We start from the raw sequence: 27,948 nt of genomic DNA on the forward strand, positions 1-27,948 counted from the left end.
GGGGATTAATTTCAGGGTCTCTCCTAGTTGCTAGGCTAGCACTCTACCACTTGAACCATACCTCTAGCCCCAGAATTAAGGTATTTTTACATCTTTACAGTAAATTTTCAAAATTGAATGCATATTTTATACGTCATAGTACCTCTTCAGAACTCAACTAGCCCCATGTGGCTACCATGTGGGACTATTTCCAGATACTTCTTGGTGTCCCTCATCCAATTAAGGGTTTATCTGTATGAAGCACTTGGAACTGAACCTCACTCATAAAGCCACTTAAAAAAGGACTTTTTTTTTTAGGGCTGGGAAGGTGGCTCAGTGGTAGAGTGTTTGCCTTGCATGCATGAGGCTCTTGGTTCGATTCCTCAGCACCTCATAAGCAGAAAAAAACGGAAGTGGTGCCATGGCTCAAGTGGTAGAGCACTAATCTTGAGCTAAAGAACTAGGGGGCAGTGCCCAGCCCAGAGTTCAGGCCCCACGACCAACAAAAAACAAAAACAAAAAAACAAAAAACTTTTTTACACAATGGACAAGTTTTCACTGATCTTTACTTGGAATCTGCAGTGCAAGTTCTACTTGAAGCTAGAAACTTCTTACAACCTTTTATGTTCTTCTTTGTAAGGTCTATGGAACCATGATACAAAGCTCTCCAACTACAACATGCCTCATGTAAAAAGTACTTAAAGGAAATGGATGCTTAGAGTCAAATGATGAAAGGGTAGTCTAAACTATTTAAATCATGACACTCTAGACATGGATTAAAAAGGAAAGATAAAGCTCCATCAACATTCTTTTTTCAGGGAAAGTATTAAGTAGAAGGATCTTTTCCCCTGAGACTAGTCATTCTAGCTCTTGGTGTCATACACTCTGCTTGCATACACCCTGGCCAAAAAAAAAAAAAAAAGATTAGCAAGTATAAATAATTATCAAGAGTTCTGCTGGACTAAGATAGAGAAGGGACATGTTGGTGATCATTTTTAAAGTATGCCCTGCAACAGGCAATTGTAATGAAAAATGTACAGAAGGCCCACTAAACTTGCGTATAAATTTCCAGTTTCATTTGATTCCTGGGCTGTAGAAAAAGGCAGTGATGCATGCTAGGGACCTCCCTAGCTCTATATACATCCCAACAATAATTATCCATTAGCTGAATCAAGAAGTCCAATGTACTTGAGAAGCAAAAGTTCTGTGAAGTGACTACATATTGTAAAAAAAAAAAAAAAAAAAATAGAATCAAAAAACAAATATTTTCTAGTCACACACCATCTGAACTGGGTGCTATTGGAAGAAGCAAATATAATTTGCAATTCTTTTTTTTTTTTTTGTCAGTTGTGGGGCTTGAACTCTGGGCTTGGGTGCCATCCCTGCGCTCTTCAGCTCAAGGCTAGTGCTCTACCACTTGAGACACTGCACCACTTCCACTTTTCTGAGTGGTTTATTGGAGATAAGAGTCTCACAAGACTTTCCTGCCCAGGTTGGCTTTGAACTGTGATCCTTAGATCTCAGCCTCCTGAGTAGCTGGGATAACAGGCATGAGCCACCAGCACCCAGCATTAATTTGCAATTCTTTTAAAATTCATTGCCTAGAGCCAGTGGTAATCCTAATTCCTAAAATAAACTCCAGACTTTCTAATTATGAGGGCAACTGAGATTACCCTGCTTTCTAAACAGTTACATTTCCATCAGACAATTTATTGTTCCAAAGAAAATGAGAGTAAATATTTCTTTCTCAAGGACAATTAGATCTTTGTGCAATTTTCACTCATGTGTCCCATCTCTATTCTGTCTTCTGTATCTATTCCATGTCTTCTAGTGCTTTGCTAGAAGACATCACATGTGTTTAGTGGGCCCCAGGCAGTGGGTTTTTCATTATTTCATATGCTTTCTACCTTGCTGGATGGGACGAGAATAGCCCAACTAACAGGAGGAAAGAAACAGGAGTCAAGAATAAGAAAAAAAACAAAACAAGATGTATTTCAAAACAGACTTCTCCAGTTGGCATTTTGAATGAAATAGCTAACAATTAACTCCAACCATTTAAGTTATTTTGTTTGCTCCTCAAGTCTTCTTGAAGCTTTCATTCTTGAAAATCAGGCAGCAGCACCAGACATTTTATCCCCAAGGGGAGAGGTATTAGGTAACCTTTTGCTGGTCGTTCTTGTCTGAATGGACACATGCTTAAGCCTTCTTACTTATGTCATGACAAACATCAGGAAAAAAGAAATTAAGCCAAACTTGCATATTGAAAATAAAAACAAAAACACACAAAAACCCCTGCAGATAATAAATATCGCCGATTCACTTATTTTCAACAAAGTCCAATTTTATTCACTCAATATCCTTGCAGTCCATTGTACACCTTCTGCACGGGTCCTTGCTTCAGTAGCTGTCTGATACCTGAAAGAATGAACAAATGATGACATTAACCAAATGATGAACTCCCTAGATGTCCTAAGGAGCGTGTTTCACCAGGAGGCCAATGGAAGGCCTTCTGACCACCACAGCTCTGACTTAAAAACAACTTAACTGCGGAGCTCCACACCATCACATATTACCTCCACACATGCACAAATGCATCTAGGTGATTTCTTGTCTCTTGCTATCTGACTCTCACACCCCACACCCCCTGGAGCCTAGGGAATAGGAAGAGATAATCAAAAGGGAAAGAAAAAGTTTCAGCTAAGCCTATTTTTTATTCCTTCTTTGGTCTCTTTTCAGTAGTTTACCCCTTTTACCATTTTCCTTGCTTTTACATAAAACTTCCAAAGGTTAACTCTTCTCAACCAATCATCATAGATATCTACCTCAAAGCCTCTAATCTACTAAATAACTCATTTTTCTCTTTACAGTGCAGTCCAGCTCATTCATTTTACTCCATACAATCATTGCTCCCTAGGTTTCAAAGACCCACTTGCCTAGCCTTTTTTTTTTTTTTTTGGGGTCCGGTCGTGGGGCCTGAACTCTGGGCCTGGGTGCTGTCCCTCAGCTCTTCAGCTCAAGGCTAGCGCTCTACCACTTGAGCCACAGTGCCACTTCCGGCTTTTTTCTTTTTGCTTATGTGGTGCTGAGGAATCGAACCCAGGGCCTCAGGCATGCAAGGCAAGCGCTCTACCACTGAGCCACCTTCCCAGCCCTTGCCTAGCCTTTTTTGAACACAGGACAGCAGGATTTTTATTACTGCCCTTACAGAGAAAGACACTCTGTTCCTGTTGCTGGGTTCTACCAGTGCTTAGTGTTTGGTGTCAATGGAGGGGATCTGTTTTTAACTGCCGTTTTGCACTCACACACAATACAAATACAGACAGACACATGCATGCTCTCCTCTCACAACACCCCATACCTTCTCTTGCCTCCTCTGTCAACTGTTCTTTTGGAAAATCCACATCAAAAGTGATTATTAAAGAGCCCTTGATGTTGTTGTTGTCAAAATTGGGGAGCCCTTCCCCTTTCTTCCATAGCTTGGCCCCTGGCCTGGTAATCTTATCCCGGGAAATATGAACCTGAAAAGTAAAAGAGAAAAGTGCTAGAGAAGAAATGAAAGCTGAGTCCACCTCAGCTTCTAGTGAGCACTGGTACATGACACCAAGGCTGGAGCACAGCAAAGAAGAGAAGGTGAAGGGCAAGGGAAACAGCATTAGTATCAGAATCAAAGAAAGAAGAGATTTTAGAAAATACAAGGAAAAACCAAACACAAACACATTTCTAAAAAGCAATCTTTGCCAATGGAAACAGAACAAGATTGTAAAAGGCTGTGTGATCAGCTCTGCATAGCTGACACAGTGCGGTGTGACTGCAGGCTGCTTCAGAGTGAGGAGAGAAGGCAGAAGGAGGTGAGGAAAGGAGTCCTTCTGGTTCTAAAGGATTCCAGAGGCAGAAATCATCTGAAACCACTCACATGAAGGCTTTTCAAAGGAGGAAAATTGGTTTGTTTACCTTGTGACCATCCAAATGCGTAATATCCATCTCAAAGCCAACCAGAGACTCAACTAGTGAGATTGTCACATTTGTGTACAAATCATCTCCTCTCCTTTCAAATATTCGGTGTCTAAAAACAGAACAAGGTATAAATTAGTAACTTCCATTTTTCTTCAGGAAGAGTTCAAAGCTGTTAGGAAAAAAACCCTGGAAATCCATAAATACCAAGCTGGGCACTGGTGGTTCACACTTGAAATCCTAACCACTCAGAAGATCGAGATCTGATGATGGAGGTTTAATGCCAGCCCAAGCAGAAAAGCCTGCGGACCTCTTATTTTCAATAAAACAGCAAACAGCTGGAAGCGGAAGTGTGGCTCAAGTGGTAGAGTACTAACCTTAAAAAAGCTAAGGGACAGCACCCAGGCCCTGAGTTCCAAAACAACAGCCACACACACACACACACACACACTTGCTTATACAATAAGCATTTATAAGACAAGATATAGTGTATAGCATTAAATGAGACCATAAACTTGTGTATGTCTTAATAATCCTCCTCCTCCCCCGCTTCCCCCCCCCCCCCCCAAACGGGAGCGATCCAGGACTGCACAAGGACAGGGCAAGGCACAGCTTTATGCACAGGGCACCAACCCTCCTCTGTGGAAAGAGCCAACAATCCCAGCCCCATGACAGCAAATCTTGGCAGACAAGGCCTTAAGGAGATACTAGGTTACTTGGGGACCAGAACATGTTCTAGCTTCTCAGGGAAGTGATGAGGAGACATAGTAAGAAAAGCTGGGGAGCAAGGTGGGCTAACAAGGAGGATGAAGGAAGTTGAATACTGTCTAAATAAGTTATCTACAACTATGAAAACAGAACTTTAAAACTGTGGGCTGGGAAGGTGGCTCAGTGGTAGAGCGCTTGCCTTGCATGCTTGAGGCCCTGGGTTCGATTCCTCAGCACCACATAAGCAAAAAGAAAAAAGCCGGAAGTGGTGCTGTGGCTCAAGTGGTAGAGCGCTAGCCTTGAGCTGAAGAGCTGAGGGACAGCGCCCAGGCCCAGAGTTCAGGCCCCACGACCTGACCCCCCCCCTCCCCCCCCTCAAGAAAAGAACTTTAAAACTGTTTTGAGGAGGGGATAAAGAGGCAGGGAGAGTGAAAGAGATGGTGAGATTGACAGGAATGCATTGGAAACATATGCAGAAATGCAGTAATAAAATCTTCCCATGTATGTATATGTGTGTACATACATATATATGTCTATGCATACCTTTTCCCTGGTAAAGATACATATATAGAAATAGATACATCTGAAAATAGCTCTATCTATCTATCTATCTATCTATCTATCTATCTATCTATCTATCTATCTATCTATCTATCTATCTATATCTATGATGGGGAGAAGATCATAGAGCATAGAGAGTACAATGAGGGGCAAGTCCTAGACAAAGTCCACTTCTCAAACTTAGTATCTGATGCTTTTGCTCACTGGATGAAGCTCTACCACCTGAGCCATGCCTTCAATGCTCTACTATTCCATGATCTAGTTTCAGTGATTCCTTACATACAGAAGTGCCACTGGTTTCTAATTGGAGAAAATAACAAATAAGACAACTGATCCCAGGGCAAAGTTACCTCTGAGCAGCACCTGAATGCCAATGGGAAGCCTATAAATGGAAACACTGTACCTGAAAACTGCCATAATTAGCTAAAATTGCAATTGCCCCTCTTTTCCAGCTTCTTTCATTTACTGATTCTCTCCTTCTAATATTTTAAATTCCCAAGTCCTAAGAAATAAATAACTGGGGCTCAATTCTAGAAACTCAAACTCTCAGTATTGTTGCCGAGTTAAAAAAATAATAGCTTATGACATTAAGCACATGAAAACAGGGGAAAAGGATTCAGGATTCATGATGGATGCATTATCTCTATACTCTGACTCATCTGAAAAGCAGGGCTAAGGAGACTGCCTCTAAAATTTGCTTACTTACTTGACCACCTTGATTCGAAACCGTAAGTCTCCAGGCTCTCCATCCACGTGAGGCTCACCTGATCAGGTAACATTATAGAATATGAAGCCACATCAGTTAAATATACTCTTCAGTTGAGATAATTCTTTTAAAACCAGACACTGTTAAGTCTGTTTGTAAGGGCAGAGTCCCTGTCTGCTTTTATCAAGTTTCAGATTATTAGCAAAGATAACCTGTGCTCCAGATACAAAAATTAAAAATGTGACCTACTTCTCAGACAAAGAATGCTTCACTGATTTCAAGAATCTCAAGTCTTAATGTTTATTTTCTTTTAGAGTTTTAGATTTAAGTCAAAAGGTAAGGTCTGAGAACATTTTTATAGTGCCCATAAGTAGAGTTAAATGTTTTCATTGCTGAGTGAAAGGTCCTAATATCCTAAATTTTGGTAAAACTTATGCTACTGTATACTTTTGGCCATGATATTAAAAAGATGAACAGCAATGCTAATGAACCAGGTGGTTAACCATACTGTTCATAAAGGCTTTCTGTACTCTAAAAGGGTTTTAGGCTAAAGGGTTTTAGAAATTACTAATTTATTATGTGGTCTTTAAAATATGAGAGGAGCAAGCAGAAAACAGAGCTACGATAACAAAACCATCAATATTTCACCTTCTCCAATAAAGGGATACTCCATGCCATCTCTCACTCCAGGTTCTATTTCTACTTCCAACGTTCGTTCTTCATTCACCAGTCTAAAACAAAGAGAATTAAAGAAAAAAATTTAATAAAATCTAAGCCAGACACCTATAGTCCTAGCTGCATAAGAGGCCGAGATTTGGAGGATTATTGTTTGAAGCCAGACTGTGCAAAAAAGTCTGTGAGACTCCACCAATTAACCACCGAAAAGCTGGGCTGGAAGTGTAGCTCTAGTGGTAGAGCACCACCTGTGAGCAAGAAGACTGAGTGAGTTTGAGGCCTTGAGTTTAAGATCAGTTTAAGAAAACAAACAAACAAAAAACCAAATTATACCCTAGATAAAAAGTTTTATTTTATCTGAGTTTTTTTCTTAGAAGACTATGGAATGCTTTGATTTGACAAGGCAATTTGAGTTGTTTATATCTTCTGTACACCGAAACATAAAGACATAAAAACATGTATGATCAGCCAGTTGCACCTGGCTCATGCCTATAATCCTAGCTACTCAGGATTGAGTCAGCTACTCAGGCTGAGATCTAAGGATCATAGTTCAAAGCCAGCCCAGGCAGGAAAGTCTGTGAGACTCTAATCTACAATTGAATCACAGAAAAAGCTGGAAATGGCGCCGTGGCTCAAGTGGTAGAGTGCTAGCCTTGAGAAAAAGGAGCTTAGGACAGTACCCAGGCCCAAAGTTCAAGCCTCAGGACTGGCCAAAAAACCCCAAAAAACAGCCATGTAAGATTGCTGAAATAGTCTAAGGAAAAAGAAAAAAACCTTAACATTTGTTAGTTACATTCAGAGATAAAAGGTACTGATAGTCAGTTTAGAAACATAAAAGGAGAATTTTTATTAAGGACAACTTTAGGAAAAAAACTTAAAATTTCATGCTTTTGCTCTTTCCTTAAGACCATGGTGGGGAAGAAGAGCTAGTGTGGGTGGGAAGAGGGACTAGAATTGTGTTAGACAAATGAGACATTCAGTGTTTCTTGGTAGATCCTCAAGGGGCTGGCTTTTACTTACTTAACATTAGGGCACTCATCGCAGACCACTTCCTGGGTCATTTGGAAGCGCCCTGGGCCTAGCTGTGTGGTCCGCATCTCCTGCCGACAGTTACATTTCCGTTTTCCAGGAGCCTGCCTGGCAACAGGCTTGTTTCTAACTACCTAAGAAGTGCATAAAACAGCTGTTAGTGTCCTCAACCAATTAGGGCTTTGCACACTTGCCTGGTCAGGAACTTCCCTCTGGAAAGCTGTTTCTTAGGAAAACCTGAAGCAGACATGATGCTTTGAAGAATACAAATCATTCCACAATCAGGAATGAAGCAATCACAAACTTCAGTGAGTCCAATTCCAAAGTTGGCAAAGTGAAAAGAGGATGAGAAATGAGAAAATCACGTGCTATCAGCATTTCCAACCTACAACTAAGTGCTATTGAGTTAAAATAGTTCTTGGAATTACTATCCCTTAACAAATGCGTATTCAAAAATGGGTGTTCAAAATCTGCTGTGTGGTTGCCATTTAATCCCATGATTAATCTAAGGAAAATGCCTCCCTGTTTTAGGCAACTCAGTCTGGGACTACTTTTCAGGGATACCGCCATTCAACACTTTTATATATAGGCAGTCACAATGAGCATCACTTTGTAGCTGATTGCAATCAAACCTCTGATTCCACTAAGTATGTGAAATCAGTATGTATGAAGAAATGGATTCCTGTTTTTGCCTTGTAGAAAAACAAGTTTATATAGCAGAACAACACAAATGATTGGGGAAAAGTTCCTTACAGCCTTCCAATAAATGAAAGCCCAGGCCAACAAAATAAATTGCAGCAATAATAATACTGCAATTAGAGCAAATACTTTCTACTACTTACTACCTGCCAAGCAATGCTCTAAACACCTTTATACATTTACATATATTTACATATTTGTGTAATCCACACAACCTTATGAAGTAGGTCTTATAGCTTTTTACAGCTGAAGTAGCAGCAGTATGTAAAGATTAGGTAAAATGAGGAGTAGTTTATGATGATGATAATAATAAAATGACAGATAATCCTGGCAGAGAAGATTCAAAAGTAGGCAATCTAGCAATAAAGTCCATTCAAGAATGAATTTCTGGTCTGGGAAAGTGGCTCAGTGGTACAGCGCTTGCCTTGCATGCATGAGGCCCTGGGTTTGATTCCTCAGCACCACATAAGCAGGAAAAAAAAAGCCGGAAGTGGCGCTGTGGCTCAAGTGGTAGAGCGCTAGCCTTGAGCTGAAGAGCTGAGGGACAGCGCCCAGGCCCAGAGTTCAGGCCCCCCTCCCCCCCAAAAAAGAATGAATAATTTCACCTTAAAATAGTTGAAATTTTTATTACAAAATATCAACTAGTTTTCTCATCTTACAGCAGAATTTATTATAAATAAGACACAAAAACTGTAAATAACATAGATTTGGTAACATTAAAACATACTTCTAGCTGGGTATTGTGGCTTACACATACCTATAATCCTAACTACTAGATCAGGAAGATTATAGCCCAAGTAAAGTATTTGCGAGATCCTATCTCAACCAGTAAAAACTGGGTAAGGTGTCATGTACCTGTCATTCCAGCCTTGCAGTAGGAAACATAAAAATAGGAGGATTGCAACCCAGACCAAGCAGAGATGGAGGGCCTCTGAAAAATAATGGCAAAAAGGGCAGGGATGTGGCTCAAGTGGTGGATGCCTGCCCAGCAAATACAAGGCACTGAGTTCAAACTCCAGTATTAAAAGAAAAAAAAGCTAGTATTTTTGTGTATTGAAATAAATTTTACATACAGTGAAAAGTCAAGATATAAGCTAGTGGATATGTTTGTATTATTTTTCAACAAGAATTAGAAGTATTCTTAGAAATTCAATAAGGACAAAAGACATGAATGGATATTCATTAAGAGGAAACACAGCCAATAAAAATGAAAAGATGCTTATCTTAACTGGTAAAAAACACAGACTACAAGAAAATAACATTTTATACCTATCTGATGAGCAAACATTGAGAAGTCTAAAAATCCCCCAAACCATATAAGTAGCAAATCTAGTCTAATAAATGATTGGAAGAAGTGTTAGTACAATCAATATGAAAAACAATATAGTATTATCTTGTAAAACACTGGTTCATATTCCAAAAAATTCTACTCGTAAGTATCCATTCAAGAGATACTCTTGCTCATGTATACTGACAATAGGTACAAGAATGTTTATGGGCAAGACTGGAATTTTTATAAAAATCCAAAGTAAATCTGAATGCCCTCTGATGAATAACAATCACAATGAAAATTTTATCTAGCAGAATTATTACTACCAATAGTGAATGACAAAAACAAGTCCAAAGAGATAATAAATAATACACTATTTTCACAAACTCAAAAACAATACAGATAAATAGCATTCAGGTATTCACATATATGCAATAAAATGAACAAAATGGCAAAAAAATAATAATAAATATAAATTCTGGTAAAAGTCATGTCTGACAAGAGGCAGGGGAAAGACTACGATTAATTCAATTCTATACAGTAGCCACTCCTGCTTTTCCTCTGAAAGACAGAAAAGAAATACTACAAACATTTAATTTTTAGTCAAAAGTATAAGTTCTGAAAATCAATATGAACTTACTTCCACAAAATTTCCTGCATATACTTCTTCCAAAGTAACTTCTAGATCTACAATAATATCACTTCCTCTTGGAATATTTCTGTCTTGCTGACGCGGAGTTCCTCCAAACATGAAACCAAAATCTCCAAAGAAGCTATAAATTCATCAGGAAAATAATTGAGTTTATATCTCGCAGTTATTTAGTTCTGATATTACTTCATTAATAAAAATATTGATTCCTATCAACAAATTGTGCAAAACTGAAAGACATTTTATTTTTTTTTGCCAGTCCTGGGGCTTGGGTCCTGTCCTTGAGCTCCTTTTGCTCAAGGCTAGTACTCTACCATTTGAATCACAGCAAAATTTCTGGCTTTTTTTCTGTGACTGGAGGTAAGAGACTTTTCTGCCAGGCTGGCTTCAAACCACAATCCTCAGATCTCAGCCTCCTGAGTAACTAGGATTACAGGTGTGAGCCACATGTGCCTGGCTTGAAAGATATTTTTAATAGTATGGAGTCAGATATCATATACAATTTGAATTTTTATCATTTTCAAAATTACCTTTAAGTAACTGTAAAGGGGGGTTTCCAATAAACGTTAACTTATGTGTATCATGCATTTGATCACCTCTTGCATCATTCTCTCCAACACCATCCACCCCTTCAAATATCAAAACAATCTTCAAATATCAACAAAGAGGGGTGAGAGGTGTTTATTATTCCACTATCAAGCACTCAGGAAAGCTATAGACAACAGGAGATAGAAAGGCTCTACCCTAACTCCTTCCCCAGTGGTAATTATCATCCCTCTGGCCGCTTGCTGGTGGCTCACACCTGAAATCCTAGGAAGCTGAGATCTGAGGATCACAATTTAAAGCCAGTCCGTGAGACCCTTATCTCTAATAAACCACCAGAAAACCAGAAGTGGTACTGTGGCTCAAGTGGTAGAGCGCTAGTCTTGAGCTAAAGAGCTGAGGGACAGAACCCAGGCCCAGAGTTCAAACCCCACGACTGACAAAAAAAATTAAAAAAAAAATCATCACTCTGGTTAATAGGATAAAAGGGTATGAAGGAGTAGGAATTTCTCTTTGCTTACAAAAAATAATTTTGCTCGAAGTCACTAAGCAGTCCATTTGCAGACAATAATACTTTTCAGATATGTAAATTCCTTACTGTGAAAAAATGTCTCCATGGGAGCTCTGATGGCCATCTTTTAGTCCTTCTTCACCATAAGTGTCATATTGTTTTCGTTTTTCACTATCTGATAGAACCTGGGGGGAAAAAAAAAACAGAGGAAGGTCATTCTTGGTAGCAATTTGGATAAGGCTTATTCATATTTATGTGTATTAAGAGGTTATTGGGTTTTTCCCCCTATTCTGATACTGTGTCTAAGATTTCAGGATGAACAGTTTTCATTATGTGTGGTATTAAGGAAGGTTTATCAAGTTTTATTTAACAGACTTAGGAGACTAAATTATCTGGTGCAGTGCCTCTTCCACATTGCTTAATTAACTTAAAACGATCAATTTTCACTTATTAATTTAAAAATAATATTTGAAGGTTGGGAGGTCCCAAGAAAGAGGTGGTATTGATTGCTCAGGTTTACCTTTTAGGCCTTTAACTCCAGTGATAGGGCTATCTGGTGTCTCTACTATAAATTAGGTCACTAATATGATAGCTTAAAAACAGTTGGTCATGGGCTGGGAACATGGCTTAGTAGAGTGCTTGCTTAGCATGAATGAAGTCCTGGATTTGACTCCTCAGTACCACAAGAACAGAAAAAGCTAGAAGTGGTGCTGTGGCTCAAGTGGTAGAGTGCTAGCCTTGAGCAAAAGCAGCTCAGGGGCAGTGCCCAGGCCCTGAATTCAGGTCTCAGGACTGGCAAAAAAAAAAAAAAAGTTGGTCACACATGTTCATCTCATTTCTTGCCCCCCATACATAGGCTCGGAGACTGGCAGGTAAAGGGGATAGGATGACAGGACCACCAATAAGATGAATACCATTTTGGTATATGTAGAAATTCATTTGTAGAAGAATGCTGCCTGTCTGAGTATTTTTTGAGGTATGTGATGTCCTGAGTTCAAATTATAGAGAGATAAGACAGCACAAGGGACAAGACTATGACGCTTGCTCAAGGTCAACTTCACTGATATAAAAATTTTTTTGAAGTTTTAACATTTTTGTTTTTATTTTTATTTTATTTTTTCTGTCGGTCGCGGGGCTTGAACTCTGGGCTTGGGAGCTGTTCCTGTGCTCTTCAGCTCAAGGTGAGTGCTCCACCACTTGAGCCACAGCGCCACTTCAGGTTTTCGAGTGGTTTATTGGAGATAAGAGTCTCAGGGCTGGGAAGGTGGCTCAGTGGTAGAGAGCTTGCCTTGCATGCATGAGGCCTTGGGTTCGATTCCTCAGCACCACATAAGCAAAAAGAAAAAAGCCGGAAGTGGTGCTGTGGCTCAAGTGGTGGAGCGCTAGCCTTGAGCTGAAGAGCTGAGGGACAGCGCCCAAGCCTCTGCAGAGTTCAGGCCCCACGACCAGACACCACCCCCCCCCCCGCCCCCGCCAAAAAAAAAAAAAAAAGAGTTTCATGATGGACTTTCCTGCCCAGGCTGGCTTTGAACCATGATCCTCAGATTTCAGCCTCCTGAGTAGTAGTAGGATTACGGGCCTGGCACAGTTTTAACGTTTTTATAAAACATAATCATGGCTATATGCCATGGCTTATTAAAGCCATCCTGTCTGATAACAAAGAATCTAAAGACAAAATTAGCTTTTGTGTTCTTTAAAATTTCCCTTCCACATGCAGAAACAATCAGCCAAAAGGTTCTCCCTTTATTTACAGCCATTGGAAGTATATGCACATATATATCTTTGACAATTAAATGACTTTAACATCTTCCTTTGATGTACTCACATTCCTAATTAGGTGAGACTGAAAGTTATTTTATGCTTGTATTCACAATGGTCTAAAGAAAGGCTAAAAGCGGATGAGGCTTATTGATTGACTTAGGAAAATGAAGTGTAGGGGGGAGGCAAGTGACCCTCACCAGCATATTTAAACAGAACATACTTTTGTCTCAGGGCCTGTTGATGTGTAAGGGAAGGGTCACAACAATAAAAAATTGCTAACATTTCCGATGTGTTTACATAGATACATAGAAACTGAATGTACAAGGGAATGAGTATTCTGTATTATGTGTGCTCGTCCTGGGGCTGGAATTCAGAGCTTGGGTCCTATCCCTGAGCTTTTGTGTTTAAGGTAAGCACTCTACCACCTGAGCTACAGCTCCACTTCTGGCTTTTGGTGCTTAATTGGAGATTGAGAGTCTCAGACTTTCCTGCTCAAGCTGGCTTTGAACCACAATCCTCAGATCTCAGCCTTCTGAGTAGCTAGGATTACAGGCCTGAGCTATCAGCACTTGGCTATTTTATTTTATTTAACTTCTCATTTTTGTTTTTGAGACGAGGTCTTGCTCAGGCTGGCCTCAACTGATTCTCCTGCCACATACAATCTCTCCAGTAAACCTACACTTTAAACTTCTCTTGAAAAAAATAATTGGGCAAAAGGGGGTTTGCATTTGGTGATAACAAAAAGGAGCTGGGGTTGAAAAACATCTGCTCCCTTGAAATAAGTCAAGAAATACAAAATTTGTCAGTCTTCATCAAGCCCTATTGATTTTCAATAAGGCAGCAGGATGCATACCGTCAACTTTTTACTTTATACTTCTGCCTGTTACTTGTCTGAATAATATGGGCATGTAAGTGTACAATGCTCATTTAAGTTTTCGTCATGTTTTTGGCTATATATACCAAATTCTTGAAGTGATAGATCAGTAGTTCATCTACTTAGTATTCTAACAATCTTAATTCCATTCGTCAGTTTTCAACATTACTTCTGACATGAATGTAGTATCTAGTACTATAAGCAGCAAGAATTATTGGTACTTTTATCAACTGTCTTCTTTTAATAAAAGTGATCTGAAAGAAGTGTGTGCACTGTATGCTTTTTTCTGTATCCAGGTGCCTTGGCTGTACTTTTTTCCTTTCCTTGACTTACCTCATAAGCAGCACCTAAATCCTGGAATTTCTCTTGGGCTTGTGGGTCATCAGGGTTCCGGTCAGGGTGAAGCTGCAGGGCTAATTTTCTGTAGGCCTTTTTGATATCTTTAATGGAGGCACTGCGAGGGACCCCCAAGATCTTATAGAAATCTCGTCTAGGAATGGGAAAAAGCCTCAATTAGAGTTGTACTTCACAGTTTTAAAAGTGAAAGGTAATTTCCCCCTTTTATATTTAAGTCTATGCCTGAGCAAAGAAATACAAAAATGGTGTGACACATTCAAGCACATACCAAAAAAAAAAAAAAAAAAAAAGACTAAAAAAGCGAACATACAGATTTTGTTATATGTTGAAGAATTCAGAGTAAGAGCATATATATTCCTTACATTGAGTAATTCTAAATAGTGTGGCATTCTTCTAGAATATCTTCAGCCAAGAAACCATTCCTGGGCCAGGACATGACTCAAGTGGTAGACTGCTTGCCTAACAAGCTCAAAACCTTGAGTTTAAACCCTAAGTACTGTTAAAAAAAATTTTTCTTACTTTATGGTCACATGTTATTTGTTACTTTCAAGCAATAACCATATAATCCACTCACACTCCCTCTTTTTTCTGTACTGGCTCCAAATGACTTTTGACTGTTTCCAAAGGTCAAGTAACAATCTCAAATGGTAATTTCCTTTATTCAAAAGGATTATGTCCCATAAATGTCCTAAAAGTAGAACTTTTGGAATATTAAAGATGAAGTGACTGAAGTTAACTTCAGAGGTTAAAAATGAATGGTTAAGTGAAGTTCAAGCAATTACTGAAAGAGAGTAACATATGCTTGGATGAATGGATTGTGGTGGTGATTGTTTCTGAAAGAGAAGGGAAAGTATCAATCTTGCATTCACTTCCAGTAGACTAGTTTATCTAGATCAAGTTTTTACTATAGATAGCTTCTTAAACCCACATGCAGGAACTGGTCTGTCTCAGTAGCTATAAATATGCACAGGAACAAACTGGGAGACAAAGGTCCACTGACCCCCTTTGCCAGAGACAATGCTGGAATAAAACTAATCATAACGTGGATCTCTGCAAGAAATAGCAGTGGGAAAACAGAATAAGACTATAATAAAATTTCAGGACAGGGACCATATCTAACCATTGAAGAGAACAAATACTAAATGAAATTCACAAGTAAGAACATTCATTTAAAAAAAAAATCCCTGCTAGGAGGTGGTGGTTCATACCTGTAATATACTCAGAAAACAGAGATCTTAGGATCTCAGTTCAAAGCCAGCCTGAGCAGGAAAGTTTATGAGAATCTGATCTACAATTAACCAACAAAAAGCCATCGTAGAATTGTGGATAGACTGGCAGGGTGCCAGCCTCTATCAAAAAAAACTGAGGATATCTTTACCTGACTTAAGTAACTGTAACCCCTCTTTACATTACCTTTATAATAACAATAAAAAATTTAAAAAAAGAAAAAAACAAAAACTGAGGACAGGACCCAAGTTCTGTGTTCAAGCTCCAGTATCAACAATCTCCTCCCCCTCAATAAAACAAAACAAAAAAAAAACAAATAAAAACTATTCCTTTGCCAGAGTAATTTTAGCTGTCTGATTTTTTTTTCTGAAAATACTTTCAGAACTGAGAAATGGAAAGTTACACAATAGAGGCATTCATTTAGTAGCAATGGTAATTTAAAAATGTATTGGGTAGTTTTTTTTTTTTTTTTTTTTGGGGGGACAAAGGAGGAAAGGAGGAAGGGTGAACACATGTTATCATGCCATTCAGTATTCATCGTGGAAAATAAACTATGTAACTTGTGGGCAAGGACAGGAGTGGGAAACTGGGGAAAAGCAAAGGATGGAGTGACATAGTCCAAAAAGGATTGTACTCATTACCTGACTTATGAAATAGTATCTCGTCTTTACAACACCTTGATAATAAAATTATACTTTTTAAAATGGACTGGGAAATATGATGCACTAAGGTACCAAGACTGAAGTGTTATATGGCAGAATATTTGAAAATCTATTTTATAAGCTTTTAGTCAGACTTTAGGAGAAAAAAATTGTTCAATTATTTCATGGATAAGGCTTAAAAATTATTTTAAAAATTCTATAAAGTCTAGATATTCTTTAGATAGGAACTAAATAACAAACAGACCAACTATGCAGAGTGAGGCTTAAGACGCAAAAGTAGCTAAGCAACAGCTCAGAAAAATATAGGAAAAATATGGCTGGCATAGCTCATCATCACTGTTACTGTCCCCAAAGTACTCATTTATGAGTATTATGAAATCTAAAGCAACAGTATTAAATTTTTTTTTTTTGGGAGGGGGGGTCCGGTCGTGTGGCCTGAACTCTTGGCCTGGGTGCTGTCCCTCAGCTCTTCAGCTCAAGGCTAGCACTCTACCACTTGAGCCACAGCGCCACTTCCGGCTTTTTTTCTGCTTATGCGGTGCTGAGGAATCGAACCCAGGGCCTTAAGCATGCAAGGCGAGCGCTCTACCACTGAGCCACCTTCCCAGCCCCAGTATTAAAATATTTATATTGATGTTTTATTAAATGCCTTAGAGTACTTGTGCTGAAAGTGTATTGCTACAAAACATAATAGAAAAAAGAAATTATCTAGAAGATGTTAACTATTTAGAAATTTATATGGAAAAAGGGACAACTTTAAGCTATTTGCAAAAGCCAAAAAAAAAAATCCTTTCAAGTTCTTAACATTTTAAAATTATACCAGGAGTACCTTGCCTATTTAGAACCCATGAATTGTCAGAAACTGAGAACTGCTATTTCTTGTATCCAAAAGCACAAGCCTACCATATCTCATCCTAGGTGATCAGTATGATAAGAACATGAATTTAGGGGCTGGGAAGTTGGCTCAGTGGCAGAGTGCTTGCCTGCATGCATGAGGCCCTGGGTTTGATTCCTTAGCACTACATAAGCAGAAAAAGCCAGAAGTGGAGCTGTGGCTCAAGTGGTAGGGTGTTAGCCTTGAGCTGAAGAGCTGAGGGACAGCACCCAAGCCCAGAGTTCAGGCCCCATGACCTCCACCACAACCACTAACAACAAAAAAAAGAACATTTAAAAAAAATATATAAAAAAAAAAATATATATATATATATAAAAAAGATCATGAATTTATAGTACGGCAGAATCCTCAAGAGTTGATTTGTTTCCACTCCCCGAATAAAGGTGGCACAATATTATGCCCATATTAAGGATGAGAATTTATATGGGTCAATAAATGGGGTGGGAAGGTGGAGGCCAGAATCTTAGTTCACTACCTGTTGGTGTACTGCTCTTCTCAGTCCAACCATTCTGCTTTTCCAGAAAGTACCATGGAGAGAGACAGTGAAGCAGGACTACCGTTAGGGTCAACAGTACAAGGAACTGGTTAGGGGCTGAGAAGGTGGCTCGGTGGTAAAGCGCTTGCCTTGCATGCTTGAGGCCCTGGGTTCGATTCCTCAGCACCCATAAGCAAAAAAACAAGCCGGAAGGTGGTAGAGCACTAGCCTTGAGCTGAAGAGCTGAGGGGCAGCACCCAGGCTCAGAGTTCAGGCCCACGACCGGACCCAAAATAAAAACCAAAACAAGGAACTGGTTAGCACATGGGTTTTCTAACAGGTTATGTTGTTCCCTCAGTCCCAATCTCTTAGTCCCAGCCTGGCTTCCCCACCGGTTTTCCTCGTTTAGTTTGACCCTATAACCCACCCATTTTAATGTTAGCCCCTCGATGGCTCGTCACAGGGTCAGGGATGCACTGTCCCTCTTCTCCAAGCTCCTCAGGACAGAGACCCACCTCCTTCAATCAAAAATGTGACCGTAGCCTCATCCTTGGCCTGGCACTGAGTTGCCCCCAACGTTCCTTCCCCAGAATTACGTGACACTCCTTCCGCTCACAACCACCTTCTTGTTCCTAAACTCCTTCCAAATGTCGTGTTTAGCACTCTTCTGGGTCTGAAGTGTCACACGCCGCCAGCCCAGTCCACACTACCCACTCTTCCGTTCTTTTCCACGCCCCTCAGTCCGGCCAAGCCGCGTCCCCAACTTCCCCCTCCCTCATCCACGACCGCCTGCCTCCTTCCCAGCAAAGACCTCCGGCGCCCTGCCCGCCGGTGCCTCCTCCTCACCCGGCGATCACGGCCCCAATGAGGTACAGCAGCAACAGGCAGAAGGTGCTCAGATTCTGCGGGGCCATGGTTCCTCTGCCGGCCGCGGTCCCGCACGCGCCTCACAGTTTCCTCCGCCGCCGCGTCGGCTCGCCAGCCCACCCGGCCCAAAGAGGCCGCCTCACGCCGGGGGGTCTTCTTAGCCCGCAGAGAGAGCTCGACTGCCCACTCCTCTGCCGGTCCACTTCCCGGGAGTCCCCGGTCCCCGTGAGAGAAGCCCCGAGCAAGCGAGGGCCAATTGCTGCTCCGGACATCACACGCGGCCGGCACCGGGGAACCAATCAGCGCGGTACACTTCACCTCCTAGGCGGCGCAGGCAGCCAGTAAGGCTGCCGAACTGTAGCCACAGCTTCTGGCCAATGAGAAAAGGAGACGTCAGAAAATAGCGCGGCCGCAGAAAGCCTCTCAACCGCGGCTCCAGCCAAGTCCCAGAAAACTACGTAAAACGTAGAGGGGCGCGCCAAGCGCGGGAAAGACGCACCAAGCCCCACCTCTTTGCCCGCCCCTTTGGAATTTCCAACCAATAACAATACACCTCTGCCAACACCAACCAATTGCAGGAGGGGAGTGTTGGTTACAAGCTTGGAAATTCAGTGATACGCTAGCGGGATGAGCGGGCTTGGGGATTCGTGGTCTCCATCTGGGGCGGGGAGAGGAGTGGCTATTAACTCCGCGCTAAGAGAACGTCGGACGCTTTGCTTCAGAGATCTTGTATTATAATACCTTAACATTCCTACAGGAAAATTTGTCTCGGTCTCATAGACAGGAAGCCTGATGTCTTAGACGCGATCGTGGGACAGACCGACTTAAGTTCAGATTCGGCTTCCAGCACGTAGCGGTGAGACATCCCCGACCCCCAAAACTCCCGAGTCTTTTTTTTTTTTTAACAAAACTTAGGTAAAGCATCTACTGGCAGTGCCATGAATTTTTAATGGAAAAAGTTCTGGAAATTGTCCGTCACGGTGGCACACAGTAAACTCAAATTGTTGCTACAGCTACGAGAACTTTCAATCTCTCTCTTTTCCCAGTTTCGTTCACAGTAGTTAACGCTCCACCTAGTTATTTAGGCCAAAACTCTAGATCTCTTCCTGGATTGCATTCCTGCATAACCTATCCAAATCTTTACCTATGGATTACCATTTAAATCTCTCCACTATACATTGGTCTCTGGGCCAAGTCATGTCATCTCTTAACTGGCAAGGATATAACTGGTCTCTGACTCTATTATTATTATTTTCTCCCTTTCTTCCCTCCTTCCTTCTCTCTGTTCTTAATTTCTTTTTTTGTTTTTGCCGTACTGGGGATTGAATTCAAGACCTGGGCATTGCCTCTGAGCTTTTTCACTCAAGGCTGGCACTGTACCACATAAGCTACTCCACTTCCGGCTTTTTGCTGGTTAGTTGGGAGATAAGAGTCTCACGAACTTTACCTACCCGGGCTTGCTTTGCACTGCAACCCTCAGATCTCAGCTACCTGAGTAGTTATAGGATTACTGGTTTGAGACAGTGGTGTCCGGCTCCATTTTAAATATCTTAATACATTTTAATATGCCCCCTTGTATGTTTTTTAAAAGAACATGTCAAATCATGTAACTGCCTGCCTTAAAAGCCTCAAATAACTTTTCATTGCACTTAAACTAAAATACCAAGACTATGTTGAGAGTTATAATTACTAAGCCTTATCTATGTGCCCTTTTCCATTATACCCCTTACTATGTTTCAGATAATCCCTCTCTTTTTTGTATACACCATGTTCCTTCTTTCCTGTTCCTTCTGCCTGAAATAGTCTTTGCACCAGAGCTTGGGTGACTCTTTTATTTAACTTGGACATCAGCTTAAATATCACTGTGGAGAAGACTTTCTGACCAACCAGTCAAAATTAACCCCGTTTGGAATCTTATTTTCACCTGGCTCCACACTACCAGGAAATGCCAGTTTTGTGAAACTGTACATCTGGATTGTTGTTAGTAGCTGTTAGCCCAATATCTCCCTTCCCATAGCTTAGCATGCTCCTTCCCCTCTCCACAGCTTAGCATGCTTCCTTCCTAGGCAACACTAGGCCCATTTAGTAAAGGCAGTAAATAATCAGCCTCCAACCCTCCTTTGCCTTGAGATGGCACTCCTTTGGAGCAGCAAGAGCCCCTTAGAGTGACCTTAAGTTTTGGGCAGCTTCAGGGTCCCTTATCTATTACTTGGGCAGCAGCCATAAATCCTAGTCTGCCATGATGAAGCCCCTGGTGCTCTAACTCACATCAGGGTCTCCACCTCCTACCCCCTTCTAGCCCTTCCTAGCCTTAGTAGGTTATATAGGTCACCTCAGACAATAGTGGGCCCTTCTTCTCACTCCTCTCTTGTGGGAAGGGGTCTTGCTGGTCCCTTTACCGGCAGTAAACCTTTTCTTTATTCTTTGTACCTGGATGTCTGCATGGTTTTCTGGCAAAATCTAATTTACTCTAACAGTAGCTGTATAGAACAGCACCTTAGAACAGTACCTGGAATCATGTTCAAATATTGTTGAGCAGAGGCTTCTTTGGAAGTGATCTTCATGTACCAGATTTCTTATTCTTCAGGCACCAGCTCAAATTTAACGTTTAAAATGCCTTTACTGACTCCATTTCTTCTTCATTAGTATTACTGTCTGAAGTTATCCTATTTCTAAATATGTATTTATTGTTTCTATTAAATTATACACTCCAAGAAAGCAAGGACTTTATCTCTTTTGTTCATGCCTGTAAACTTTAATGCCTACCTAGCACTGTACTAGACAAGTCATGGTACTCTAGTAGTAACTGCTTTTGTTGGAAACCAAAACCACCATGTGTGTGTGTGTAGGGTGACTCACATTTGCTAAACATGCCCCTGGCTTCAATCCCTATCAATTCATGAACAGACAGATAAACGTCACTGAGCTAGTATGTGATGCAGGGTAGATCCTAACCTAGGTCTGTTTACACATGAAGTCACTGTTGTCAGAAAGATGCCTTAATAGTGGAGGCCACTTCTCTCAAAGGAGCTGTTGCATTTTAGGATCTACTTTACTTTTCTACACCTAGTAATGGCTTTAAAGAAATTAAGCAAGCAGAAACGTTTGGAGATCCAGAAGTGGAAGTTTAAAGGCAAGAGTGGTATGTTTTGGATGGAATAATAAAAATGTTAAAAGCTATCTGAAGACTGTAACCAGGGTTAGAAAGCTAACAGAGTTAAAGAACTAATGCTGGAAGGACATGGCCTGGCAGATGTTAGTCCATCCTTCATGTTTGAATTTTGCTTCAGTTTCTTGCTGGGTAACTAACTTAGTAACTACGTTCACTTTTCCATACCTAGTTTCCTTATTAAAAACACGAAATGTTTTTAGTAAAACATTAAATGTGTTCAACTTAAAAAAGCTCTTGAGAAGGCCAAGGTAATACAATAATCAAGGTCCTTTACACGGTGCCCAGGTTGTAGTAAGCGATCCAGAAATGAAAATTGACATCATTATTACTGCGGATCAAAGCGTGCTAATCTTACCAGCAGCTAAGGGCTGCATAGTTCTGTGGAGCAATTTAAAAAAAAAAAAAAAAAAGGCCTACTCCACTGTGTTGAAAGGCAAGGACACCAGCAACGGCAGATCTGGCTGGGGTTCTCAGCATTCAGGACTCTGTTCCTCAACCAAGTTTATCCGAGACGTTGGAGCAGCAGCAACCTGCCGCTCTAGCAGCACGGTCCTCCAGTCCTCTATAGTGCGTGAGGTTTGCGCCTGCGCCGCGGGCGGCGGCGTTAGCGGAGGGCGGAGCGGACCGGGCCGGGCTGGCGAGACGCGCGGCTCTTGTGGCGCCGGGGCTGTGGGGCGGCGGCGGCTTTCTCAGGTAACCGTGTGGGGCGGATGCTCTGGAGGTCCGGGTGGGCCGCTCAGGCTTCAGGTGAGGACCGAGGAGGCTGCGTGGGGGCTGGCTGGGTCACAGTCAGATCCGCTATCCACTCGCTGTCCGACCCTGGGGCGTGGGGTTCCCGAGGTCCGGGCCCTGGGACCCCGGTGGAGATGGCGTCGAGGTGGGGGCCCCCTCGGCCCACCCCCCACTCCAGCCCCAGCGCCCTCCCGAGGAAGCCGCGTTCATTCTACCGTGCGGTTCCTGTCCCCCTGGGGATCTGCTTTGGACTCGCGTTTCCAGGGTCTTGCCTGCCTCAGACCTGACCAGCAAACCACTTCGGTTCGTGGTCTTGGCAGTACCAGATCGCCCAGCCCTTCACGGACTGGAAAGCAGTGGTCATTTACCCATCAGCTCCCGACCTTCCCGCCTCCCTTCCCCGGGCCCTTGAATGGCCTCGTGTCCAAAGTTTTTCAGTCTCGTGTGGACCCGCTCCTTTTTCAGAAATCCTTCCCATACGGTTCACAGCTCGATCAGAATCTTCAGGTAGAGCTGTGCTAGCTAAGTCTATGAGTGAGTCCCTTCACTTCGCTAAACCTCTTTCTTCTTTCTTTTTCTTATCTGAAAATAGGGGGAATAAATCAGGTGGTTGTGCGTATAGAAGATATATTTAGTATGTTGCCTGGCACATTAGTAAACACTCGATGCCAATTAGTTTAAGTTTTTTTTTTTTTTTTAAAAACACAGCTTTTTACCAACGAATGCAAAATATAATCAAGCATTTCTTCATGAGTCATAAGGAAAGATTTTTTTCAAGTGATGTTAAGCTGAAGTTAAGTGCTCATGAAGTGGGTATCTGGATCAAATGATGATGCTATTTTGACAGTTATTTTGAAAAGCAATGGGAATGTGTGTCTGTCAGGAGCTTCAGAAATGTTAGTTGCTTCATTTGACCAATGCTCATCTGAAAGTGGCTGGGAAGATGATCTTTAATCTATAAAATATCCTAAAAGATGGCAATCAAGCTACAATATATAGAAGTGAAAACATTTGGACTTTTTATAATGGAAGTTTTTAAGGTACACGAAGCAGAGTATGTAAATGGGAGAGGCTTGTGCTCTTCACTTATCATCAGCGATTAGTATTTTACCTATCTTGTTCTTATAAAAAAGTTGCTGCCTGAAATTGGAGTACATTTAGAAAGCTCTGAAAATAATACAGAATTGTATGTAATGTTACAGGTGCAAATTCAGAAACAAACTAAAAAACAAACTGTAGAGAAGGTAAGGAATTACAATGAAATATTAACTCATCATTTAGGGATGATGAGTTAATACACTTCCGTATTAGATGTTATGGAAGTATTTCATAAATCATATATGTTATGTATGAAAACACATAAGAAACCAAGCACAATGGAATATACTGTTAAAAAGAGTAAAGATGCTGTAACTTTCCTTGATGTGTATTTTCAGACTGTGTTTACATTACCATTCTTGTCTGCACAGGCTACAATACCAAGTATTTAGCTACTGTCCTCTTTAGGTAAGTTATTTAACTCTGTGAAATTTTTCTCCACTTGTTTTTACCAAAGTGTTCTCCTCCATGTAAAGCCTAGTTTCAAGTAACCAGATGACTTCCTCTTCACACCATTCCTTTTCTTTCTGCCCTGAGGGAAGATCCAACCCAGATTTTATGCCTTTTCACATTCTTCTAAAACAACCATTGCTAAGAAATCAAATAAGGTATTTTCCTCAAATAGATTGTGACAGAATCTGGCCTCAAATCTATTTTAAGTTGTTAAACTAGAGCTGCTTTTAAATTGAGGATTTAGTACATTTAAAAACGAGTTAAGGACAGCCTGGCATCAGTGGCTCAAGCCTGTGAACCTAGATAGCTAAGAAGCTGAGATCTGAGGATCTTGTCTGAAGCTAGCCAGGCAGAGACTCTCACCTCTAATGAGTCACCAAAAAGTCAGAAGAAGAGCTCTGGTTCAAGTGGTAGTGCACTAGTCTTGAGCAAAGCAAAGAAAAGCTCAGGGACAGTGCCCTGACCCTGAGCTCAGGCCCCAGGACTGACGAGGGAAGCAAACAAACAAGAGAAAATCAAAATATGTATAACAGATTTGTTTAAAGTCTGAAGAAACTCTGTTTCCTAGGTATGCAGAGAAGCCTTTTCATCCAGATGTCCTCAGTGATACTATGGATGAGTCCGGAGTTCTCCTCTGGGTAAAAGCAGAGCCCTTTATAGTGGGTGCCTTGCAAATCCCCCCTCCGTCCAAATTCAGTCTTCATTATCTCAAGAAGATATCCACCTATGTTCGAACACGGGCCACAGAGGGAGCTTACCCACGTATATACTGGTCTACATGGAGACACATTGCATGTGGGAAGCTGCAACTCGCTAAGGATATAGCATGGCTTTACTTCGAAATATTCGATAGTCTTTCGGTGAGGACACCTGAGGAGAGCCTGGAATGGTCTGAGATTTTGTCCAACTGCACGTCTGAAGATGAAGTTGAAAAGCAGAGGAATCAGGTATGGGTTAATGTGTGTATAATTATTTGGGAAATAAGCCATTCTAAGTATTTGTACTAACAGTATAGTCTAAAGGTTTAGCTTAATGGCCACTATGATCCCCAAGTGCCATTTAAGTTCTAGCGGTTCTGATTTGGCAGTATTTGATGTTTTTAGTATTTTATGTTTTCCATCAAATACTTACCAATAATTTTCCCACTTGTAGAGTGGTAATACTATAGAACTGTGAAAGTGTGAAATATTTTCATTGACTTTAAAAATAATTTGGGGGTAGTATATCATTGATGTGGTTCAAATGCAGCTGACTTTTTTTTTTTTTTTTTTTTTTGGTGCTAGTCCTGGGCCTTGAACTCAGGGCCTAAGTGCTGTCCCTGTGCCTCTGTGCTCAAGGCTACTGTTCTAGAACATGAGCTACATACAGTGCCACTTCCAGCTTTTGTGAGTAGTCTTGTAGACTTTTCCTGCCTGAGTTGGCTTTGAACAACAACACCAGTGTATGGCTGCAGCTGATTATTTAAATGAACATCTGCTGGGGTTCAGAGATGATTAGGAGTATGTATTCATCCATTTTCTGTTGCTAATAAGACCATATCACAGACTGGTTCAATTTTAAAGAGATTCATTTTGGCTCATGATTCTGAAGTTTCAAGGCTCAGAGGTCATATATATGATTTTCCGGCTGTCAGAGCCCTGAACTCAAGGAGGCGGGCTATCTCAAACTAACAGACAAGGAATGTCTGAGGGATATCATTTCTAAATGCCATATTCAGATTATGTTTCCACCCTCTCAATGCCTCACAATTGAAATTGAATTTGAACATGAGTTTTCAGAGTGGACAAACAATATTCCAACCATAAAATTCTGCCTCGGAGCTGAGCACTGGTGGCTCACGCCTGTAATCCTAGCTTCTCAGGAGGCTGAGATCTGAGGATCATGGTTCAAAGCCAGCCCGGGCCGGGCAGAAAAGTCCGTGAGACTCTTATCTCCAATAAACCACTAGAAAACCAAAAGTGGTGCTGTGGCTCAAGTGGTAGAGTGCTCACCTTGAGCTGAAGAGCGCAAGGACAGCGCCCAGGCCCAGATTTCAAGCCCCGTGACTGACCAAAAAAAAAAAAAAGATTCTGTCTCTGCTCATTCTTCTGTACAGCATGTATTTCTTACATACAGAACAATACCATCCAAATAGTCTCAAAAATCTTAATTTGATCTAATGTGAATCAAAAAGTTTCATTTGAGATTCAAAGTAAACTTTTCAGCTGTGAGCTTATAAAATCTACACAAGTTGTCTACTTCTAGTATACAATGTTAGGCAGGCACTGGATGCTATACATTCTTGTTTCTAAAGGAGTAGGCAAGTAAAAAGTCCAAGTACAAAATCCAGCAGAGCAGACATGAAATATTAAAAGATCTGAGTTTTTACATCCTGTGCAAATGGGGTTAGGCTTCAAGACCTCAAGCAGCCCTGCCTTTTTAGCTTTACTGGGCTCAGCCTCTACTTCAGTTCTCAGTTTGGGGTCTCAGGCTATCATTGCAGAGTGGTAGCTTTACAAATCTGGAATCTTGGTGGTGGCCCCCCTCCTACAGCTTGACCAGGTACTGTGCCAGTGGCCCTTCTCTGCAACAGCTCTGCCTCTGAAGTAGGCTTCTGCTTCAACCTCTAGGCTCTGCTTTGGAGGCTTGGTGGAAACTGCCATAAACTTGTAACTCTTACATTCTGCATGTCTACAGAATTAGCACTTGTACACCAAGGTCTAATACTTAGCACCTTTGGAGCTGTGTTAAGAGCTATACCTGTGCCTGCTTTAGCATCAGGGGCTCTGAAGAATCCCAAGGTACCCCTGGGCAGGTAAACCTTTGGAAAGTATCTTGAGTGTATTCCTTGAAATACATCTGTCATTCTAGGCTTCTGGGCCTGTGATGGTAGGTAGAAGCAGCCTAAGGTTTCTGAGATACTCTCCAGGCCTCTTTCTTAATAAGTCCTGATGCATCTGACCTCATTTTTTCATTCTGATCATTTTAGCAATAGGTTGCTTGACCACAAGCCCTACATGATTTTTCTTTGTGTTTTCCCTGGCCATGCTGTGAAATTTTCAGATCTTTTATTTTTCCCTTCAATGACACATTCAATTTTTAGGTCATACCATTCTACAGTTAAAAATAACCAAGCAACAGCTTGAATGCTTTGTTGTTAAGATATTTTCTCACCCTGCCATAAAACTCTAGGGAATAGACCTAGTTCAGTGCAGTGGTGTGATGAGGTCAATTATAATAATCCCAGTAACTCAGTGGCTTAGAACAACAGTAACTGTTCTCATTTATCCAGCAGTCCTGTACAAGTAAACCTGGAAGGGTGAATTTGTAGGCTTTTGTCCAAGCCATAATGCAAGGATCCATGCTTCTGTTTTTTGAAGTCACTATTAGTATTAACTAGCTCTGCTACAGAAAAAAGAAAATAGTGAAAATTCATTGGCTTAGGTTAGAAAAGCTTTTTTCTGCCAGGTGCCAGTGGCTTATGCCTGTAATCTTAGCTACTCAGGAGGCTGAGATCTGAGGATCACAGTTCAAAGCCAGCCCCGGCAAATATCATCCATGAGACTATTATCTCAATTAACTACCAGAAAACCAGAAGTGGCGCTGTGGCTCAAGTGGTAGACATTCTCCTTGAGCTGGAGAGCTGAGGGACAGCACCCAGGCCCAGAGGTTCAAGCCCCACAACTGACAAAAAAAGAAAAGAAAAGTTTATTTCTTGTTCATTTTACATGTAGGTTGCACTTTAGCTGTGGCATGTTTCCAGGCTGTAGTTGGCATTATGCATCTTCTTAACTTTATAAGCTGAAGAAAGAGCTTCTCTGTAGGTCATACCTACATACAGATGGGAAGAGCAACAGAGTGGGAGGGGATTCATGATGTCTTTTTTTAAAATATATACAATTTGACAACTTTAAAGATGACTATATACTGTGAAGTCATTACTGCTGTCAAGGCCACAGAGACATCTATCACCTCCCCAAATCTCCCCAACCCACATTATGAATGTGTATATGGTAGGCATACTTAGCATAGGTCTATTCTTTTAGAAAATGCAGTACAGTACCATTAAATGTTGGCACTATGCTGTATTGTAGAGGTACAGGACTAAATTATCT

At 41.1% G+C, this 27,948-nt stretch overlaps 2 protein-coding genes across 4 annotated transcripts in view; one reads left to right on the forward strand and one right to left on the reverse strand.

Moving 5' to 3' along the window:
- Positions 1-1,945: 1,945 nt before the first annotated feature.
- Dnajb11 (DnaJ heat shock protein family (Hsp40) member B11) lies at positions 1,946-18,728 on the reverse strand. Its single transcript, XM_042667806.1, has 10 exons — positions 18,379-18,728; positions 14,250-14,406; positions 11,369-11,466; positions 10,219-10,351; positions 7,601-7,743; positions 6,554-6,636; positions 5,906-5,963; positions 3,931-4,042; positions 3,338-3,497; positions 1,946-2,394 (listed from the first exon to the last, which is right to left on the reverse strand). Exons 1-10 carry the CDS (start codon positions 18,444-18,446, stop codon positions 2,330-2,332), a joined length of 1,077 nt encoding a protein of 358 aa, XP_042523740.1. The 5' UTR covers positions 18,447-18,728; the 3' UTR covers positions 1,946-2,329.
- Positions 18,729-19,085: 357 nt separating this feature from the next.
- Tbccd1 (TBCC domain containing 1) overlaps positions 19,086-27,948 on the forward strand; it is a 33,129-nt gene continuing 24,266 nt past the window's right edge. The window contains exons 1-2 of one of the 3 annotated variants that reach the window (XM_042667780.1): positions 19,086-19,255; positions 24,423-24,801. In XM_042667780.1, coding sequence (XP_042523714.1) covers positions 24,466-24,801 — 336 coding nt within the window. In that variant the 5' untranslated portion in view covers positions 19,086-19,255; positions 24,423-24,465. The other 2 variants (XM_042667786.1, XM_042667793.1) reach the window with 2 other exon arrangements.

This window comes from Dipodomys spectabilis, unplaced genomic scaffold (genome assembly GCF_019054845.1).
Source record: "Dipodomys spectabilis isolate Male_0828 unplaced genomic scaffold, ASM1905484v1 ptg000017l, whole genome shotgun sequence".
Taxonomy (NCBI): Eukaryota; Metazoa; Chordata; class Mammalia; order Rodentia; family Heteromyidae; genus Dipodomys; species Dipodomys spectabilis.

Excerpts from the sequence above, each read along its gene's own strand:
- Dnajb11 (XM_042667806.1), bottom strand. The coding sequence starts at position 18,446 with ATGGCCCCGCAGAATCTGAGCACCTTCTGCCTGTTGCTGCTGTACCTC. Across the intron at positions 14,407-18,378 it reads ATTGGGGCCGTGATCGCCGG|ACGAGATTTCTATAAGATCT; the intron begins GTGAGGAGGAGG and ends TCCCATTCCTAG. Across the intron at positions 5,964-6,553 it reads GTATCCCTTTATTGGAGAAG|GTGAGCCTCACGTGGATGGA; the intron begins GTGAAATATTGA and ends TTACCTGATCAG.